General features: G+C 32.7%; 2 protein-coding genes across 4 annotated transcripts; both read left to right on the top strand.

Annotated features, from left to right (window-relative positions):
* Nucleotides 1-4,567: 4,567 nt before the first annotated feature.
* On the top strand, nt 4,568-20,926 carry LOC145591340 (F-box/FBD/LRR-repeat protein At1g13570-like). Of its 3 annotated transcripts, XM_081647772.1 has the most exons (11): nt 4,568-4,693; nt 5,542-5,726; nt 6,322-6,410; nt 6,499-6,623; nt 10,474-10,613; nt 10,768-11,324; nt 11,460-11,618; nt 11,708-14,643; nt 19,280-20,148; nt 20,262-20,420; nt 20,509-20,926. In XM_081647772.1, the coding sequence occupies exons 9-11, from the start codon at nt 19,291-19,293 to the stop codon at nt 20,812-20,814; spliced, it is 1,323 nt and encodes a 440-aa protein (XP_081503898.1). In that variant the 5' UTR covers nt 4,568-4,693; nt 5,542-5,726; nt 6,322-6,410; nt 6,499-6,623; nt 10,474-10,613; nt 10,768-11,324; nt 11,460-11,618; nt 11,708-14,643; nt 19,280-19,290; the 3' UTR covers nt 20,815-20,926. The 3 variants fall into 3 exon arrangements, with proteins under 3 accessions (XP_081503898.1, XP_081503900.1, XP_081503899.1); XM_081647774.1 differs by having other exon boundaries at nt 10,474-11,324; nt 20,262-20,336; XM_081647773.1 differs by lacking the exons at nt 4,568-4,693; nt 5,542-5,726; nt 6,322-6,410; ... (3 more) ...; nt 11,460-11,618; nt 11,708-14,643 and adding an exon at nt 15,486-15,780.
* LOC145591676 (F-box/FBD/LRR-repeat protein At1g13570-like) lies at nt 10,494-18,986 on the top strand. Its single transcript, XM_081648183.1, has 8 exons — nt 10,494-11,080; nt 11,228-11,324; nt 11,460-11,618; nt 11,708-11,962; nt 12,399-12,537; nt 14,537-14,643; nt 18,751-18,864; nt 18,957-18,986. Exons 1-8 carry the CDS (start codon nt 10,494-10,496, stop codon nt 18,984-18,986), a joined length of 1,488 nt encoding a protein of 495 aa, XP_081504309.1.
* Nucleotides 20,927-21,088: the final 162 nt, after the last annotated feature.

A 21,088-nucleotide genomic window follows, 5' to 3' on the forward strand; every position in this document is an offset into this window, starting at 1 on the left:
AACCCTAGGTTCTTGATTTATAAATTATTGAAGGATTATGATAATATAATGGTATAAACCTTTGATTAAAGTGTTTTAAGGCTAAATTACAGCAAGTTTTTATTAAAATATAGTGCTGGAATTTTTTGTTGTTTATTAAAAATCAAGTTTCTTTAAGGAATTTCAATTACCCATTAATTGGGATTAAAATATGATGTTTTAAAAATAATTTCAGCTTATTTTAATTAAGTTATGAGGGGTTTTATAATGGTATATATTGCTGGAAATTTGTGTAGAGAGGATTTTAATACTCTTCTATGATTTTAAATTGTAGGAGATTTCGAAGTGAGTGATTTCTATCAATTGTGGCGATATTAAGATCGTATTCAAGGTACGTTCGCGTACTTAGCATAATTTTATTGATGTAGTAGCATGCTAAATGTGTTTAATTGATTACAAGTAGTATCATGCTAGATTTGGAATGGAAATTATGAATGATTTGGATGTTATTGGTGATTGGATTACGAAGCATGATTTATTTGTGATGGATTATTGGATGGAAAAATTATAGTTTGGAATATTGTTTATGAACCACATATTTATTTGTGGCATGTTAGAGAGCATGTTTAATTAAACTAAATGTTTAATTTGGTTTAGGATATTGAAAAGGAATTTTATTATGGTTCATACAATTTTTATTGATGCTTTAAGCATGAGGAATGAGCTATATAAGTGTCTATGTACACGAGGAATAAATTTTATGTTGGTGCTTTAGTGCACTTAAGGTGTTTTTAACACTGAGGGATAGGATTTGTGGCGCATTATGCGTTTAAGGTGTCATTGGCACCGAGGTAGAATTAAAAAGGGTTCAACATTAAATATTATGTGGTCACTAATTATTCAAGAATTAAATTGGTATATTTGATTGTTTGATTAATTATTGTTGATTGAATGATTATGGTTTGAGAGTCATCACCGAGTTAATAATCTGTAAATAACGTAAAGTGAAAGAGATTACGCACCAAAACTCTTGGAACGTATATACCCTGAGTATGAACATATGGGGGGAGTTATGGGGTTATATATTTAACCATAATTTCTACTAGAGTACAGGACACTGTACATTCCTTTTATTTATTATTATGCGCAGGAATTCCGCCACATATGAGTGGTTATTGATGCTGGCGCGGTTAGTTCCCGTGTCAGTAACCTCAATTTATTTGGGGGAGGTTAAGGGGAAACCCGTTCGATGCGTAGTCAACATTAAATAAATTATGTAGTGTCTAGTGAGAACTTTTATTGATTGTTGTATGCTTGAAAAACAGGTGCAACGAGGTAAGTTGTGTATTGATAGGGAATTGTATGCTAATGTGTTATTTACACTTATGTACTCAGCTTTGCTGATTGTGTGTTTGTTGGCCTTGTCTTTATCTTGGCCCTATGATGACCCATTTTTAATGAAGAGTAGTGGAAACAAGTAGAGAGAAGCTTTTCAGGTGATGAAGCATATTCATGAATGGACATGAGTGAAGAGCGAATCATGCTATTTTCTATAAGTATATGATGTGTTTAATCTTTAATTATTTATGATATTATTATTATGCATGCCTAACGCAAAAGTTCTAAAGTTGGTTTGGTTTTAATAAGGGCCTATGATGGTTCCAAGCTGTAGGTCGATTTTATTTTATTTCGTTTCACTTTGGTTTGACTTTACTTTCGTTGATTGACTTTTCAAGTTGACTTGTTTTGAATGGTTTTGGAATTTGTCTTCCGCTGTGTGTCTTTGATAGTTGCCTTAGCCGTTTTCACGGTGGCGGTAATGTCTTAGATATTTCTATTTAAAGTTTTAAACAGGGCAAAACAGGTATTTTAAAAGAAAGGAATTTTTAGGGTGTTACATACTAAAAGTTAGATTAAAACAGATTTTTTTTTTAAAAAAAAAACGCATGACCAATAATTAAATGTACTAAAAAAAACAATAAACAAAACAAAGAAAATTAAAGGAAAAGATTGTTTCAAAAAAAAAATTAAGGAAAAGAAATTGAGAAAATGAACAGAATTAGATCTACAGTGGAGTATGTGGAGTGGAGGTGGGAAGAAGTGAGAAATGAATTGCAGTTGCAGGGCTGTATGTCATAGGGCTTAATCAAAGCAAGAGGGCAAATTTGTAATTTAAACTCACCTAACCAAATAAGCTTTTTGGAATCGTTGCTCATACCAACGTTTTGTAAAAAAGCTTATTGAGGTAAATAAGCTCTTCCAATAAGCTTGCTACCAAACACTAGTATTAGCTTATTTGACTAATCAATCAACTAAAGTTGGTCAAATAAGCTAATTTTCCCCCAATAAGCTGTTTACCAAACATGGCCAAAATATATTTAAAAATTTAAGTATTTCCAATTCTATAGGCACATAAATTAAAAGGAAAAAAAAATCTTATGTCTTAAATTTTCCGTGATAAGTTTTAATTACAGTTTTCAAAGTATAACCCAAATATTGGATAAAAAAATAGGGATGGAAGGATTAGTAAGTTCACATCAATACTATTATTTTAAAACGAGAAGTTGGAAGGACACTTGTCATTTTCCTATTTCCTGTTTTAAAATAATTTTTTTTTAATTAAAAAAAAAGTATCACACGTCTCTTCAATCCCAATCCTCGATTATGCCTATTCAACAGAGTAATTTTTTTCATTACAAAAAATATAAAAAATAGCAATCTCAATCCTATACCAAAAAAAAAACTCATGTCTATAACTCAGTTTTTTTTTTCCCTAATTTTCGCTGGGTCCAAATCTTCCATCATCAACTCATACCATCTGAAAGGACTGAATCAATATCACTAACCCCATCATCAATAATACAATCAACCATTTTCATTGGCGTCTTTTGGCTTCTCTCAATCTAACTATATAATGTTTCCATCTTTATTAGTATTTATATGATAGTTATCAATTAAATATATTGAACTTTATTTTTAGGTATTCTACGATACATTTGAAGATCAAGGTACATTCATTTTATTTTTTTTCTATATTATTTTGCTCATCAATTAATTATTATGGTCGATATATCAATTTTAAAAATTTCAATCATTCAAATTTTAAGTCTGTTTTGGTTCATATATGTTTATAGTAATTACAACTTTTCAAGTCATAAATATTTTGGAAGATTCAAATTGTGGTACGAATTCAAAATTATTGAAGAGTTGCAGTCTAATTTTTCACCAGATTATTTTGAAATTAAGAACTTTTCCCTATTAAATAAATTGGAAATCATTTCCTTTCCTTCTTCCCCTCTCCATTCTCTTCCACTTCCGTAATTCTGAAATTGATACATTCTAAATTATACTTCGTTGCAGATCCCTTAAGACGATTGCTTAGTTTCGTATACTAATTGCTATAAATTTCTTATTCAACTTATTCGTCAAAATCAAAGTTAGTTTTTTTTGTTTAAATTTTGTTATAATAATTTAGTAGAAATGTATGGTTGAACGATGTTATTGATGTATAAAAAATTGATTTTGGGGCCATATGTCAGTTTATTATTTTAATGGATGAATTTTATTTCAGCAGTATTAATCATACTTTGGATGGTATTTTTTGGTACAAGATTGTATTTGACGATAAAATGGATTCAAATTTTTCAATACTTTGCATGTAGTTGTTGATGGTTTCAATTTTTTTTTAGTATTTTTGTTCATTTTTCAACTAACTAATTTTGATGTTAATTTTCACTTATAATGCATTGTTTGATTGTTTATGATAGTCGTGGATCCATTCTGGGTTGCGGTTTTACTTGGTGATTGAAAATTGGTGTCTCTTTTCTTTCAAAATACTAAAAATCAATTTTGAGGTTCTAGATGAATATTTTGCATGTGAGTTTTTGCACTTACTGTGACTTTGGAGTATAAACTTAAAATCTCGTATTAATTTTATTAATTAATGTTGTGTGTCAAAAAAAAATTATTTTATTAATGTTTATTTTATTTTATTTCTTTTATAAAAAAAACAGAATTAATAACTATTATGTATAAAGTTTATTTTAAACAAATAAAAATTACAATACAAAAAAACAGTCGTGCATCGCATGGGTTTAAGACTAGTTTACTTATCAAACAAGACTTAGACCTTGTTCACTTCACTTTAAAAAAATTAATATCTAATAAAATTAATTTAAATTAACAAATATAATAAAAAAAACAGTAAAAATAATTTCAGGGTTTGTTTGGCATCACCGTGGTTTTCTGTTTTTTGATTTTTATTTTTAAAAAGTATATTATATATGTCACATAATGAATCAAAAATTATTTAAACTTATTAAAATCATGATAATTTTGAAAACTGACAACAGAAAAGTAGAAATACCTTTTTCTTGTTTCCTATTTTTGATTTTTAGTTTTTTTAAAAAAAAACAGAAAACTGAAAACAAAAAATAATGCCAAACAAGTTAGTTTTAAATTTCGATCTAAAAAATCTAATAATACTAATTTTAATTCAATAAAAATAATTTCAAATTAGCAAATATAAGATGAAGTGAACGGTCTTAAAACATGGCCCAAATAGGAAAAGTGTGAACTTTACATAAATAAAAACCCAAAAGTCGAAAACACATCATCCAAGAGAAAATGCGGCAATGGCAGATGTGGGTGTTTCCGTTTTAGTCACCATGCCGAACTATTCGCTGTTCTCCGGTCAAAAACATGGCTCCAATAGGTAGAATATCTCTTCCTCTTTATATAATAGCAATCTTTATGTCATTTTTTGTTGATTAATGTTGCCAGAATTAGAAATTTGTGGTTTTGATTTTGTTGAAAATTTATGTTTTGACATGGATTTCGTTTGTGGGGTTTTATGGGTTTCATTATTTCTTTGAGTTTCTCTATAAGTTGAGATTTTGATGCTATATTTGATGATGGGTCTTTGCTCAAAAGATTAAGCTGAATTGTGTTTTATGCTGTTGTTGTTTTCATGTTGTTTGTTTTTGTAATTTTTAAATTTTTTTTGATGCTTGTTGAAGGCAGATAGACTTGATATTGGTTATATGGGTTATTAATAATTTAATATGGGAATTAAGTGTTTGTAAAAATCAGTTTATTGTGATAATAATGCTTTGTGGGTGTTTGAATCAATTATGTGTTGATTGAGAATTAGAAAATTGGTTCTATAAATACACTAAAATACCCTTCATGTGATGATCGAGAGATTACATACTGTGAAATTAACCATGTGGGTTTCGACTTTCATATATGTCATTGAAGCCCGGGACTTGCATGTTAGATTTATATGATTATCGGAACGAGAGAAGGATAGACAAAAAAGGAACTGACTGTTGGGTAGTCAGATTTGTTACTGAGAAATGCGATTCCGACGATGTGGTTTATGGAGGATTTTACAGAATATAGGATTTAAAAAAAAAAATGCAGTGGCTCTTTATCTTGATTTTAAACCACATTGAACATTGCTATTTAATGTTTTTGGCTGATATATGCCGTAATTGGGAAGCGGTATTGGATAAAAACGCTCATATTTCTTTGTCTGTTCATGTTTTTTGTTTTAAGCAGACTTGTTACTATGACTTGGACCTTGCATTATTGGTTGGAATTTCATGATCGGATTTGGTACCAAATTTCAGCTCTTTTGCTCTTTCGTTGTGAATTTGGTCTCATATAGCATTGGGACTCTTCGAAGTTAGTTATTGTTTAGATTCGTGCTACAGAAAGTGAGTATAACGACCAATAATTCTGAGGTTAGAAATTCGAGCTTAACTTGTAAATTTTCTGATTTTCAGTAATTTTGATCATTATCTTTTTGGGTGGTTTATGTACATGGAGAACCATACACATTCACTGTCTTGTATGTTATGATTCAAGTACGTCTAACTACTATTGACTAGTTATCTAGTAAACATGTTATGTAGTGAATGTTGAAAACAAAGACATATTATTAAAATAATTAAACAATTAAATTTATTTATAACTATATTTAATTTTATATGCATTCATTACCTCAATGAATATTAGCAAATAATAGAATTGATTTAAAAAAATAGCTATCCAAATCCGTATATAAAACTGTGTATATATATATGAGTCAGAGTATAAAAGTATGATTAATGAATAATAAAAAATTAAGATGGTAAGACTTCTAATTTATATTTCAGTGATCTTGTGTTCAAACTTTTGATAAGCATTTTTAACTTCATTAGAAGAAGATTTCCTCCAAAAAAAAAACTTCATTAGAAGATGTTTGTTGCTGAAAGATATCAGAAGGTGCCATATGGCACATACTTTTTTTTTTACCTGTTCCAAACTAACACTGCAGCTGATTATTGAATCATTCAGGTCAAAGAATAAATTAAGGGTGAAGTTTGGCCCATGGATTTCTTCTGTATTCTTTGAATCATCCAAGTTCAAAAGTATTCTTTGATTTGGTGAGTTTTTCTTTGTACACATTTCTTTTGGGGATAACTTTGGCTCTAAGTATTCAATGCCTCTAACCAATGACGTGCAATGTTTTAGGTGTGTTGTTTTGGTAAAAATGAATATATCCAGGGGATTTTTGATGGAGAGTTTCCTCGATGCTACTTCATCACTTGTCCAGAAGTTAGAAGGATAAGAGTTGCGCTTGTTCAATCTCTAGAACGGTAATATATTCAAACAGTTCTAGTTGCCATTTCTTTTTTTTTTTCATCGTGTATGATAGCACTATTGAAATATGTTATGGTTAGGGTTATCTTACCTTTTGTAATAAATAGAACCACAATGACAAAAACATTTAGATGACAAATTCTACTTGAGGACAAAATATCAAACTGCAATGTTAGGCAAAGACATTAAGGAATGCTTCTGAGAACTTTATTTTCCCTTTTTTTTCATCTAAATTTTTTACTCCCTCGTCCGGTAGTATAGTGTTTGTATTTCATTTTAGGTGTCCCAAAATGCCGTGCCTTTCTCAATTTTTTTTTTATCACCCTCGTTCTTAATAAATGGTTACATTGCCATTTTGAGCGTTCCCCTTTGTTGGTTAGGTTTTAATCATTTCCTGTATTAAAATAATTTTTTTTACACATTTTTCTCTATATATTCTTACTTCAATGCAACTATTCTCATTTATCCAAAAGTTTTCCTAGGGAAAATTACCTACCCCCAACGTAAATATTCTTATTTTGCAAAGTTGACTTAATGCCTTGATATATATGACAATTATTCATTGCTTTCCACTATCTCATCTTTCTGTATAACCGCGCTAATTAAATGTAGCAATCTTTCCGGAACAGAGGTAGTACATATTTACCATAATATACCGACTTTTATACCTTTCCCATATAAAATACTCCGTACGAAGTACCCCCAGCATTTCCGTGCCATTATTTTCTTTTTTACTATTCCCATACAAAATATTTCTGTTTCCAAAGCTTCATTAAATGCATGTTTGGTTATCTTGAAACAAAAAAAGGACAAAAAAGAAAAAAAAAAAAAACAGAAAATGGTACACTTGACTAGATTTTTATGCTATTAAATGTCATTCTGAGAATATTACTCACTTTCTCCACTGTCCTTAATTCCCGTGAAAAAAAGAAAGAAATGGGCACTATATTTTGGGACGGAGAAAGTACTTATTTTTGTGTGTGTACGGGAAGTTGGCAAAATGTTGTATCGTGTCGTATTTGTGTTTCATCTCGTGTTCATTTCGTGTTGCTCTTAAAATTTGTTATTTTAAAACATTATATAATTGCATGATTTTGACCAATATAATTAAATGGCTTGTGTTCACGTTGGTTTTGTGTCGTGTCATGTTGACTTCGTGTTTTTCCTTAGTAATTTCGTGTTCGTGTCATGCTGGTTTCGGTCGTGTTGTTGTGTCGTGCCGTTCTAGGGGGGTAGAGGGGTTGGTGGGCATTAATGGCTTGTGCTTTCCATGAAAATTACATTTATAAAATGATTTATTTCCTTATTTAATTGATTTTTTCCTAATCTAATTAATAATTTCAGTATTATTTTCTTTAGACACATTCTAATAAAAACCTCTTTTGTATGTCTTATTGAATAGTCTTTGAACTGTCATCTCTTTGTCTTAAACACAAAAAAAACTCCTTTCATCACTCTTTGGCATACTTCTTGGCGCATGGTGGTGAAACTGAATGCCGAGACTGTCCCTTGGTATATCTCTGTTACGATGTAATCTTTTCTCGTGTTGAATTAATTTTTCTTGACAGATTTAATTTGTGAACTTTAGCATGTTTTCCGTGTATATGTGATGGTACGTGTTCATTTATAATAATAGGGCATAGACACCTATTAAGGCCTTAGAAGTGATGCTCTTATATCATTGATTGTTTCAGATGATGTATGTTTGTGTAAAAGTCTATAAGTTGGCCTTTGACTAGTAAAAATGTCGAAAATTATCTTTTTGTGCTGTAGTATTTGAATTTTCTTTGGATTGCACAATTCGTTACATAAACACTAAGGCTGGTGTCAGACTTTTACTGTCCACTTTTTGGAGCTTTCCCTCTTTCTTTTTTGACTTTCCCCAAATTCAGATCGTTTAATTTGCTGATTGTCCGAATCTAAAATATATTTCTATGGTTGTGACTGAGAGGATGAATCTTTGATGTTGTGGCCTCATATCTTAATTTATAGAATGATTCCTTGTGTTCCCTTCAACTGTCAGGCTACTTAATTACAAAAGCACATTTGAGTTATATCACAATTACTGTGCTCTGGGTTCAAATTGGTAAAAAGTGGTTTTTTATTATGTATGGTTTCTATCATCTTTCAATTTAGAGTTAGTGTTGAGTGTTCTTATGTCAAATTTAACTCTTAGTTGATTATCTAGTCATTATTAACCTTCAAGAGATGTTCTTGCTGTGCAATTAAGATTTCCAGACTGATCTATTAGGGTAAAGTGGTTAACTCTAATATTAGCTATACTGAAGTTGAATAAAGATAAGATCTAGGTTGATATTTAGCAGGATTTCAGTGTCATATAACATCATGTAGTTGCTTTGACTCGGACTGGCAGCCGTACTATAATATTTGATAATTTCTTTAACATCACTGTTTTTATGAATGATGTACACTAGATAAATTTCAGATGTATTTACGACTTATTGGAATGTTTTGTGACATTATACTGACTTTGATGTCAGGCTTTTCTTTCAATCTCCTATGACTCAATTATTATTCTAAATCTTCAATCTACTTAATTTTAGCTCATTAATTTATACTTTTATAGTACCATTTCTAAAGTTTCACTTGCAGCCGACACTGACCATACCTTTACCCAGCTAGTAATTCCCTTAGACACAAACATCATCCACGCCAAATTCTTTCTCGATATGATGGAATTGCTTTATAAACCAATATTTTACCTCTGGTGATCGTTGACAAAGATCCTCTCTCTCCATTCCCTTCCATCAAGTGCTATTCTTTAACTTTAATTTTCTTAGTCATCTTCTTCTAAAACTCCTATGATCCCATCTGTTCGATTTCCTTACCCATGTATCTTCTCACTTCTTCTGGTTTCCGCCTCACATGCTCATACCATCATAGTTGGTTCTCCTTTATTTTATCATTCCACAATAGCACTTTCTTATCTGCTCCTCTTGCATATCCATAATCAAACTAAAACAGAAATTATGAGGCAAGAATGCTGTGACGAAAGGTTCTGTCTTCCTTGTTGGGTGTGGTCTGAGGAGCATGTAGTTCAAGCTGTAGGAAGGTTAAAGTAATTGTTCAGGAGTTCATGACCATCAGAATGCTCGTGGACATGATTGGTGGGGGATGAGTGGCAAGACACTAAGCCAGAAGGCTAAGAAAAGCAATTAAGGGCTTGACACATCTGTGTTACATGAGGACAACTGCCCTATATGGACTGTGTGGGGGGGGGGGGGGGGGGGTGTGGGAGCATGTAGGTTGTGTTTTTGTGGTTTTGAATTTGTGAGATTGACGTGCTAGTCAGAGTTTACGTTTCTGAAGTGTGTTAACCGAGGTTTGAATTGATATCTTTTCCCTCTAAGTTCAGTATTTGTGAGATTGCGACAATGTTAATGGAGGTTTGAATTGATATTTTTTCCCTCTAAGTTCATTCACTTTTCACTGATGAAAAATATTTCTTGGGAAGCCACCACTTGGTTGACTGTACGCTTACATTGTGGCAGGCTGGAAACTGTTGTGAAGTTGTAACTCTACTGCTGTGTTGTAACTCTATCTCATCAAATGTGTTAATTTGTGATCATGAATTTGTTATGTTATTTCAACTTATTTATGGAATAATAGTTTTACGGAAAGATTTCAAAGAAATGTTTATATCAAGAGGTATATCCGTATATACAATAACTACCCTTTGAGAATTGTGATCTGACTGTTTCCCTTATTTCAATGTGTAGCATTGGATCACCTATTCAGTTTGCAAATCTTTTTCTTGTGATCATATGGAAACAAAATCATGTTTTTAGCTGACCATTTTTTTGTTTTCTAAATTTATGTAACCAGTGAGCAAGAAGATATCAGGCATGAGTTTTCTGGCGAGTTTGGGAGAACAGGTTCCATTTGAGTTGCCTGTCGATAGGCTAAGTTGTCTTCCATGCGAAGTCCTCAACATTATTCTTGAGAAGTTGCCTTTATTTGATGCTGTAAGGACATGTGTTTTGGCAAAGGGTTGGCGATACAAATGGCTTATGCTTTCTAAGCTCTTTCTAGATTATGAACTTATTTCTGATGATACTAAGGATCTTAAATGGGATATACCTTTTTGTGTCACCAACAATTACTTGCTTAATCACACAGGCACAATCAAAACCTTTTACCTGAGAACATTATGCTGGCCACACTATCCTGAATTGTATCAGTGGCTCCTGTACCTTTCAAAACTTGATCTAGAGGTGCTGTTGCTCGAAGAGCTTGGAAGTCAGCCATTTGAGATGCCTTCTTATATGTTCCGTTTCAAGAAGCTGCGATCTTTATTCCTTGGAAATTGCACTTTGCGAATACCATCTACATTTGGGAGTTTCAGCACTCTGTTTGAACTCTCCCTCAGAGATGTTTCAATCAATGACGACGATCTTCATCATTTGCTTCTTAGGTGCCCGTTACTGGTGAAGTTAACATTGTTGAGGATACATGGATTAGATCATTTAAGAATCCATTCCCCTTCACTGACCATGCTAGAAATAGACACCTGAATTGAGGACGTTGTTATTGAATCCTTTGCATGTTTGGTTTTAGTTTGTATCAAGAATTCTTTCAGATATCCAGGGATGGTTCGATCCTGGCGGAGTGTTATTCGTTGCCTATCTGGTCTTGACTCCCTTCAACGTCTGGTTTTATATGGAGAATTTATCACGGTAATTTGATATTCAATATCTTATTGAACTTTTCAACTTTTGTGATTCATAAAAAAGAGGTCTGTATCTTTAGTTGTATTTGTTGCTGACTTTAATTCTCTTTGCTTTCACAATTTTAATGGATCTATCCCTTAGATCTTGGCTGCTGATTGTGCACTTGAGAATTTTCCATTGAGGAATGATACTCTGACTTGTCTTTCCCTTTGCGATGTAAGATTTGAGACTATTGAAGTGCTCAGGGTTTGCCTTTCTTTACTAAGCTCCTGCATAAACATCAAATCTTTCCAATTTTTGGTATGCCACTTTCCTTTTCCATTTCCATCATATTACTGTTTCTTTGAAGGTACTTGTTCTGATGTGACTTTCCTTCTTCTGTGCTCTAGATTGAAGCAGCCAAAGGTCCAAAGCGGATCACTACATATTTAAAGGAAATTCGTGGACGATTCTCTTTTCCTCAGCTAGATTCAATTGCAGTGACATTTCCTTCTGGCATGGGATGTGCTGTGAACTTCATCGAATTTCTTTGCGCTCATTCCCCAAACCTCAGGGACATCTGCATTGTAAAGGGAGGGAAGCTGCATACTGACCGGACTCACAAGATGTTCTCCCGGTTTGATAAAATTTGTCCTAATGCTAACGTTAAATATACACAAAAGCTATAAGTCTATCTGTGTTCTTTATCTAATAAGTTTATAGTAGGGAAATTAGCTCATGTTTATGAGCCCATTGCTTTTGCAAGCTATCTGGTTGTCAAAACTCTTTGTTTTTTCTTCTAAAAATTTAATCTAGATGAACTTCTAGACAATAGGTTGATCACTTTGAATATATTGTCCCTTTTGTTTCTATTACTGTTTGATAATTTTCCTTGGTATGGAGGACAATGTTGTGTTACTGCTGTGTTGTTACATATCTCATATCGAGATTTGTTTACAATACACCGGAGGTAATTGTTTTAATGCATACCATCAACTGGAAGTAATTGTTTTAAAACTAAATTTAACCAATTTTCCCCTAAAAAAAAGTTCAATCATTTCAATTTTCTTTTTTCGATTTTATTATGACATTGCCTTATAGATTAATTTCTCAATTTGGAATTTCTCCGAGAAACTGGCCCAAGATTATGAATTAAGATTAAAGAATTATTGTACCCTTTATTATCACCAAGTTAGCACTATTATCCGGCAACAGATTACTGTGGAGCTCAACATTGATGGTATGTCTCTCTCATCATTATTACTCTTTTTGGGGGTGTTAAATAAATTTGCAATCTTTTGGTCATTTTTGTTGGCCATGGCTTATGTTGGAAACTACTATTGGTGGCTTATTATAGACCTTTTTTTGAGATAATTTTGTGGGGTTTTTTTTTTTTTGCTTGAATTTCTATATGTGATGTTAGGTTTGATGATAGGTTTTTGCTACTTATTATTCCTTCTATTCCTTTTGTTTGTCCTATTTGGAATCTTTTAAGGGAAAATTTAACTATTAAGAACTTTTTTATAAATATTTGAAAAAAAAAAAAAAATTCATGCGGGATCTTGTTATATTCATCATGATGTGTACTTTCTAGATTTCGATTTTTTATAATGCTTATTTGAAGATATAGATATTTAGTTATATGCATGGGAAATTGTGTGCAAAGGATAATAAGACAAACATAAAGCAGAAGTGTGCTGATTTGTGTTTTTATTTTACTTTATTTATTACTCTTTCCGTTCTTTTTAGTTCTACCCACTTTTAATTTAGTCCGTTCTTTTTTGTTCAATTCACTTTGCTATATTCTATTTTTGGCTTAATTCCTTTACCATCTTACCATTTCAAGCCCACAATAATTACACCTTTCCTCACACTCTAACTTATTTTATTTTATTCACAATTTTGTTACACATATACACATTTTTACATTCTCTTAAACATTATCCTACTTTTCTTACACCCACTCAAATTATTCAATATGTTCTAAAATTGCGTATCCACTAGAACATAATTGAACAAGAATATTATTTTTCTTGAGGATTTTGAAGAATATATGAATTAGAGAAGAAACTAGTTTTGGGCCTGGCGATGCCATGGTCAATACATTTTCATCTTTTTTCTTTTCAAGTCTTAATATCAAATATTGCATGGTTTAATGGTTAAGGCTTTAACGCATCCACTTGAGGTCACATGATCAAATATAATGTATAGCATATCTTCATTGTTTTAATTGTATGTTAATGATGTGGAATGCAACATAAATTGTATTGGGAGAGCGCCATGTGTCACATAAACTTTTGTTGGAATGCTTTTTAATATATTATTATAGATTAAAGATTATAGGTACAATAGCTTTTCATGATAGTACTAGATTTAAGAAAAAATAAATTGTATTGAACAATGTTATTTGACCTGTTTAATAATTTGATTGGTGTAGTGGATGTGAATATGACTAAAAGTGCTCCTTTTTTCACTGTTTGCTCAAGATTTCTGTTTAAGTTAGAATAATTGTTGCGACTTGGAGTCTTGGACTTTGTTTTTTGCATTATGAATTCATTATTTCTCCATATATAAAAATTATTTAGTAGTTCAAGATTAAGGTTGGTACAAAATTTTGTCTTTCACCCTCTTCTTAATTTGGTGTTTTGTGCTATGGAGAGTTTGTATGACAGCCAATAATATCAAGCTTTATTGGATTTACCAAGCCAGGAAGCTAGACCTTAGTTAGTTGTGAGACAATCTTACTTGGATGTGGAAGGTTGTGACTTTGTGGGGGATGATGTTCCTAATAGGGAATTGTTATTGTATTGTCAGACGATGTATAATGCATACATGAGGGATGCCCTGGCTTGCAACCTGGTGGAGGCTCTAATATTTATGCTAGATTATGTACTTCTGTTTAAATCGGTTTGTGATATACAAAGTGTATGGTTGTAGACTGGTTCTTAAGTATGGAGCCACTATGAAGTGATTTGCAAAACCATTGGCTGAAGCTGCCCTTGTCTAAATTTTCCAGTTAACACTGCAGCTGGTCAATTATTTTTACACTTTAAAGAATATATTATTGAAATAAGTTTGGCTTACTCAAAAGACACCATGAATTTCATCTGTCATCTTTTAAGCTTCTATAGTTTTGAAGCGTTATTTTTTTGAGTGAGATTTTCTCAGTCATATTTTATCCGTGATAACATTGTCTTAAGTGTCCGATGCTGTTAACCATTGATGTGCAATGTTTTTAGTGTGCAGTTTTGGTAGAAATCAATGGTTCAAGGATATTTGGATGGATACTTCTTTACTTGTCCAGAAGTTAAAGGATGAGAGTTGCATTTGTTCAGTTATTGGAACGGTAATATACTCACACAGTTCTAGCTGCTGTTTGTAATTTTATTATTATTTTTGAGCAATTACCACCACACTACTCCTATATTTAACCTTCTAATCTAGTAGTTATATTTATTATGAATGTTTGAGGTTTGGATCCCACTCAAACTACTTGGATATCTGGGATAGGTTTACACTCAGGTAGTTGTTCATGTAATCTGCTGTTTGTTACACATGACATATGTCTGATATAATATTTTTGTCAGTGAATTTGTGGACCGAGTTATGCAATTCATGTTCTTAATCTTTCTTTGGGAATCCGATTTTCTTGTTTGTTCTAAATTTACCCAGTATTGCGTCATCATCTCTGTATGACTTATTATTACGGTTCATAGTTAATTACTTCACCTTACACCTTTCTCATTGAATAGAGCAAAAAAGACAAAACACTTGAGAATTTTGTATTTGAAGTGGAATTTTCTTAAGATGTCAAATTAAAATGCCAGGAGGAATCATTTAATAATGCAATTTTATACTACACTGTGAAATGTTTGAATGATAAATGGCTGAGATTTAGTCTAATAGGTGGAGCTTTTATCACCTGTCCCCTAGCTCCAGTTTACGCTTCAAAGTGAGTGCATGAAGTATCTATGTGCTAATACAAAGCAAAGTTCTATTTTTAATACTTTTTTTCTTTTAATAATCTAATCCTATTACTTTGGTGGTAAGTTATTTACTATTTAGTAATTTATAATTACTGAACTTATTAATTTATACTCTCTTTTTTTTTTTTTTTTTTTTTTTTTTTTTGGGTTGGGGGGGGGGGGGGGGGGATGGGTGGGTGGCGTGGATGATGTGTGCTTTGCGGGAAAGTTACTTCTATAGAGAGTGAGATTTTTTTTGATCTGATTGAATTCTTTCCTAATCTGATTGATTCTATCCTAATCAGATTGATTCTATCCTAATCAGATTGATTTCTTTCCCACTCTGATTTATTACTTTAGCATTACTTGTCTAAGGATAATGTCACATAATTATAATATGTTTTCTGTTGACTTGAACTTCCATTTCTCTCAGTCAAATCAAATACCCGTAATAAAAATCCTCTCTTTGGCATGCTTCCCTGGTGCATGGTGGTGATACTGACAAAGACTATCACTTGGTAATTTGTATATCTACGTCATGATATTATATTGTTTTCTCTGTTGAATTGATTTTTCTTAACAGATCTAAATTGTGGAGTTTAGCATGAACAGTTCCTTATAGATTTTTTTTTAGTAAATTTATTTATTTATTTATTTATCATGGTGCAATAACTGCAATTCAAGGATCTTAATAATGTAGTACGATCCAGAAATGTGTTCATGATGTCATCAATTGGTTCATACTATGTTTTCAGTTAGTCAATAATTTGCCTCTTTAACTAGTTAAGCTGCTGTTAATTGTCAATTTCTGCGTTATATAGTTTTGTTTTTGCTTTGGATTAAACAATTGGTTACGTGAACACAAAAGTTGGTGTTTGACTGGTTTTGTCCTCAATTTGAAGCTTTCCCTTTTTCTTTAAGATTTCTTGATTTCAAATTATTTAATTGCTGAATGCCTGTATCAAAATATTTACCTATGGCTATGATTTTGATAAGGGAACCTTTGATGTTAGTTTGGCCTCAGATCCTAAATTAAAATTTCTACTCCTATCTACTTTTGCTTCTTATTAAAAAAACATTAATAGTATGCAGGTATTCATAAGATACATTACAAGTATGCATGTTCTGGCTTCAAATTTCAATGTTTTTCGTGTTTGGTGTTTGTGTTTTTGTGTAGCTTGGAGTTAGTGTTGAAAGGGCTTATGTTATGCTTGTCTATTAACTAGGTAATCTGCCACTGTTGTGATATTCTTGCCTTTTCAATTTAATTCTATAGACCAAGCTCTTTTAGTAGAGTAAATTGTGATGTTAACGAAGTCAAATAATTATAGGATCTAGGCTGTTGTTAAGAAGGATTTAGGTGGGTTTTTTTTTTTGTGCTCCCACCCATTGTGTTGGGCTGCTCTTTTGTAAATATGTAGGCACAGCTAAGATATGTCACAAAAATGCACGTGTGCTTGTTCCCATTATGGTAAAATTTGCTTATTTTTTAAATTTAGGTGTCCTGTGAAATTTAAAAATAGTGTTGAGATTCTTATGCCTTGTTTGGCTCTTAATAAGATAATCAGTCACTGTTGACCTTGAAGAGATGTACTTGTTTTACAATTTTTTCCTTGACCAAGCTTTTCGAATAGGCTAAGAACGAAGATAAGATCTAAAGCATTGTTAAGAAAAATTTTGGTGGCATTTAACATCATATAGGTGCTTTGGCTCAGCCATTGAGCCTTACTATGATATTTGGTATCCTATTTAATATCGAGGTTTATCTGAATAGTCTTGCTAGATTCATTGCAGACATACTAAAGTATATTCTGTGACATAGTCTTGACTTTCATGTCAACTATATCTTTTGCTCTTATGAGAGTCAATTGTTATTCAGAATCTTCTAGCTGCTTGAATTGAAGCTCATCAATTTTAAGTGTACTTTCCAAAGATTCACTTAAGTGTTGGCACTCTGTGTACTCTTATTCACCCAGATAATATAATCCCCTGGCACACAAGAAATAACAACGGCCTATATTATCCTCTAGCTTAGCCATAAACAAAGATAATGGGGCAAATATGAAGTGATGAGAGGTTCTGTCTTCCCTGTAGAGGTGTCGGAACTCTAAGAAGTTTAAAGGGATTTCTCATGGCCAATAGAAGGCTTGTGGGTTTGTCTTGTGGGGGATGTGAGTCAACTGTGCAGTGGCATGGCGCTTTCATAACTTAAATGCACGCCCGTGCTTCTTGTGAACAGAAGCTCAATGTGGGCTGCACTAGGGTTCATGAAGTTGTGTCCTGTGAGTTTGAATTTGTGTGACTGGCACACCTAGGGGATTTGATGCTGGCTCGTTCAGGATTTATTTACATAATGTGTTAATTATTCTAGCAGTTGTTATTAGGATGTTATTTCTGATTGCATTTTATGTGCGAGTAAAGGAGATAATCTTAGTTCATTAATAATCTTACTGATTAGATTCAGAGAGTATGTGAGTCTGATTACTGTCTTCAGTTTTGTGCATCAGTCATATCAAAGTTCTAGAGCATTGTTCTTGTGAATTTCTCCTGCATTTTGGGGTTCCTAGTACACCCATGCCTTCAAAACTTTTTATGGTCTTTATTATCATTTATGTCATTATTGTTTGTTGGTTTGCATATTTGGTGTAGCACCTATCCCCACATTCCCATGGTTCATTGACAGGCTTTGCTTGAATTATACATGGCTCACTTCATTGTTAAAGGACTTATGTAGTGCAGCATTGCTTGTGTAGATTTAATTAACCTGTTTGGACATCTCTCTCTCTCTTTTGAAACCGTTTGGACATTTCTGTTGATCTTCTGTATATTGAAAGAGGCCATATGAATAATTTTTCATTCCTAGGGCTCTGCATCATTATCAAATATCAGTATCTCTTGTCATTGGACAAATAAGCTCTTAAAATTTAACTTTTTCCCTTCTTTATGTCTTCTCGGGAAACCATTTTCAGAACATCATAGTCTGGAAATTTCCTCTCTCTCTCTCTCTCTCTCTATATATATATATATATATATATATATATATATATATATATATATATATATATTATTTTTTGGTGTTGGCCGCAGTGTGTGTGTGTGTGTGGGGGGGGGGGGGGGGGGGGGGGGAGGGGTTGGTATATAAGGGTCTCATGAGTACTAGAAATCACACTAATGAAGGTTATATGGGATTTCTTACCCTCTTTGGTAACGATCTGGTTTAACAATCTCACCCCCCCCCCCCCCCCCCCCCCTCTCTCAATGCAACTCTAGAAGTTGAATTTAGTTTCCCTATAATAGCCTAGATTTTTCAAAAGGATATCTATGCTGTCATTCTCATTAAAGAACTTAAAGAAATAATAACCTATTTTCTCCATCCTTTACTATCTCAGATCTTAACCCCCTTGTTCTCCTTTCTCCCACTTGCCAGCTTACATACATTTTTTTACTCTTCTTTTGCTGCCTAGCACTCTTATCTCAAATACATGCAGCCTGACATTGTTTTTGGAGCAGAAATTAACATGTTGACTGCCTTTGAAGCATCTAAATGCCAGAAAATCTTCTGTCATTTGGAGTCAATGTTTAGCAGAGAGCATCATTCATTGGTTTCCTGAATTAATCTTGCCTCTGTTCTATGGAGATGTGACTTGATACATTTTCTCGTTTCATATTTCATTTCTGAAATTTTTTGTAACAGGAAGCCATCGGTTGGCTGAGTGTCTGCTGACATTGTGGTATCTGGCTTAAAAAATATCTCCACCTGTGTTGATGTGTGATTATGCATTTATTCATGACTTGTAATAATTTTTTATGGCATACCATTTCTGTGAAACATGGAAAAAAAGTCTTAAATTAAGTGGTATGTCTTTTTTTGTCTACTATGTCTACCTATTATCAATTGTGATCTGACTATTTCTTTTCTTTGTTTCACCTTGTGGAGATTTTATAAAATTTCAATTTACAGCATTGGATCAGCTTAGGAGATTGCATAATTTCTGTTTTCTGAATTTGTGTACCCAGTGAGCAAGACCATGGCTTGCATGAGTCGTGTATCGAGTTCAGGAGAACAGGATACCTCTGATTTGAATGCAGATAGGATAAGTAGTCTTCCATGGAATGTCCTAGACATTATTCTTGGGAAGCTATCAATAACTGAAGCTGTCAGGACAAGTGTTTTGGCAAAGGACTGGCGATATAATTGGCTTACCATGTCCAAGTTTTCCCTAAGTTCGGAAGAGATTGGCGAAGTACTTAATTCTAGGGATCCTAGGTGGGATATAATATCTAGTATAGTTAGCAACTTCCTACTTCATCTCACCATCACTTCAATTAAGACATTCATCCTGCAATCATTTTTTTGCTCACATTTTTCTGATTTGAGCAATTGGATTGAATTTCTCTCGAAAAAGGGTGTTGAAGTATTAGAACTTATAGAGTTTTGGGATCAATACTTAAAAATGCCCACACATCTATTCTTTTTTGAGAAGCTGAAGGTTTTGGTCATCGAATCTTTTTCTTTACAGATTCCATCATCTTTTAGAAGTTTTAAATTCCTGGAAGAACTTTCTCTCAACGAAGTTTCAATCAGTAGCGGTGACTTATATCGATTGATTTTAGCATGCCCTCTCCTGCTGAATCTGATACTGGTGACCATTTCTGGAATTCAGAATTTGAGAATTCACTCACCCAGGCTGACTATGTTAGAAGTAGATACTGGGTTTGTGGGTATTGATGTTGAATTTGCTCCATGTTTGTCTACAGTTAGTATTGTAAATGATTACAGATCATTCACACCACAAAGGGCGATTCTCAACTGGCGCAGTGTTACTCGTTCATTATCTGGTTTGATTTCTCTTCAAAGTTTGGCTTTATCAGAATTAATTTTTAAGGTAACTTTATGTTCCGTCTCTCAATGAGCTTTTGTGATTACCAGAACCTTCTACTAATATTTTTTACCGACTTGATGTCTTTTCTTTTTCAACTATATCGGATGGTTTCTTAGCTTTTGGTTGCTGAATGTGCACTTAAAGACTTTCCTTTAAGGAACAATACGCTGAAGTTTCTTACCCTTCGGGAAGTAAGTTTTGATAAAATTGAAGTTTTCAGAGTTTGCCTTTTTCTACTAAAATTCTGCCCAAAGATCAAAACTTTCAGAATTACGGTATGTTTATACCCCTTATTATTTTTCTGTATTACTAGTTCTTTGGAAGTAATTTTTCTTTTATGACAGTTATTCTTCTATGCTCTAGGTTACATCAGCCAAAGGCCCAAAGCTTATCAAATCATTCTTAAAAGAGAATCCAGGGCAGTACTCTTTTTTGGAGCTCGAAACATTGAATGTGATCTATCCTCCTGGCACTGGCATGGGATGTTCTGTGAAGTTCATAGAATTTCTTGTCACTCACTCCCCAAACCTTAAGTTGTTAAGCATTGAAACAGAAGGAGCATGTGAATTAAATATCACTCGGGCTAACAAGATGCTCTCACAGCTCAGGAAATTGTGTCCTCATGCTTCAGTTCTGTATACCTTTGATGACCAAGAACCTAATTTGTGATCTCCATCAAACAGGTTTACAGAAAAAAGTCCGTCCCAATCTTATCAGCCAATCAGCCATCGCTTTTGAAAGCTATTTGGTAGTCAGTGAAACTTTTTTTTTTTTTTTTTTTTCAATAAATACAATCTTGATGAACTTCTAGACAATAGTTAATTACTGATGTAAACCTTTTCTTGATGGAAGACAGTGTCATGTTATTGTTGTGTTATTATGCAATACCTTTTGACTGAATTTGTCTTGGTAATTTTTGTTGCGGTTTTATGAAAGCATTGCT

This window comes from Chenopodium album, chromosome 18 (genome assembly GCF_948465745.1).
Source record: "Chenopodium album chromosome 18, dcCheAlbu1.1, whole genome shotgun sequence".
Lineage (NCBI taxonomy): Eukaryota > Viridiplantae > Streptophyta > Magnoliopsida > Caryophyllales > Amaranthaceae > Chenopodium > Chenopodium album.

Excerpts from the sequence above, each read along its gene's own strand:
- LOC145591340 (XM_081647772.1), top strand. The coding sequence starts at position 19,291 with ATGGCTTGCATGAGTCGTGTATCGAGTTCAGGAGAACAGGATACCTCT. Across the intron at positions 20,149-20,261 it reads TATCAGAATTAATTTTTAAG|CTTTTGGTTGCTGAATGTGC; the intron begins GTAACTTTATGT and ends ATGGTTTCTTAG. Across the intron at positions 20,421-20,508 it reads TCAAAACTTTCAGAATTACG|GTTACATCAGCCAAAGGCCC; the intron begins GTATGTTTATAC and ends TCTATGCTCTAG.
- LOC145591676 (XM_081648183.1), top strand. The coding sequence starts at position 10,494 with ATGAGTTTTCTGGCGAGTTTGGGAGAACAGGTTCCATTTGAGTTGCCT. Across the intron at positions 11,325-11,459 it reads TATATGGAGAATTTATCACG|ATCTTGGCTGCTGATTGTGC; the intron begins GTAATTTGATAT and ends TCTATCCCTTAG. Across the intron at positions 11,619-11,707 it reads TCAAATCTTTCCAATTTTTG|ATTGAAGCAGCCAAAGGTCC; the intron begins GTATGCCACTTT and ends TCTGTGCTCTAG.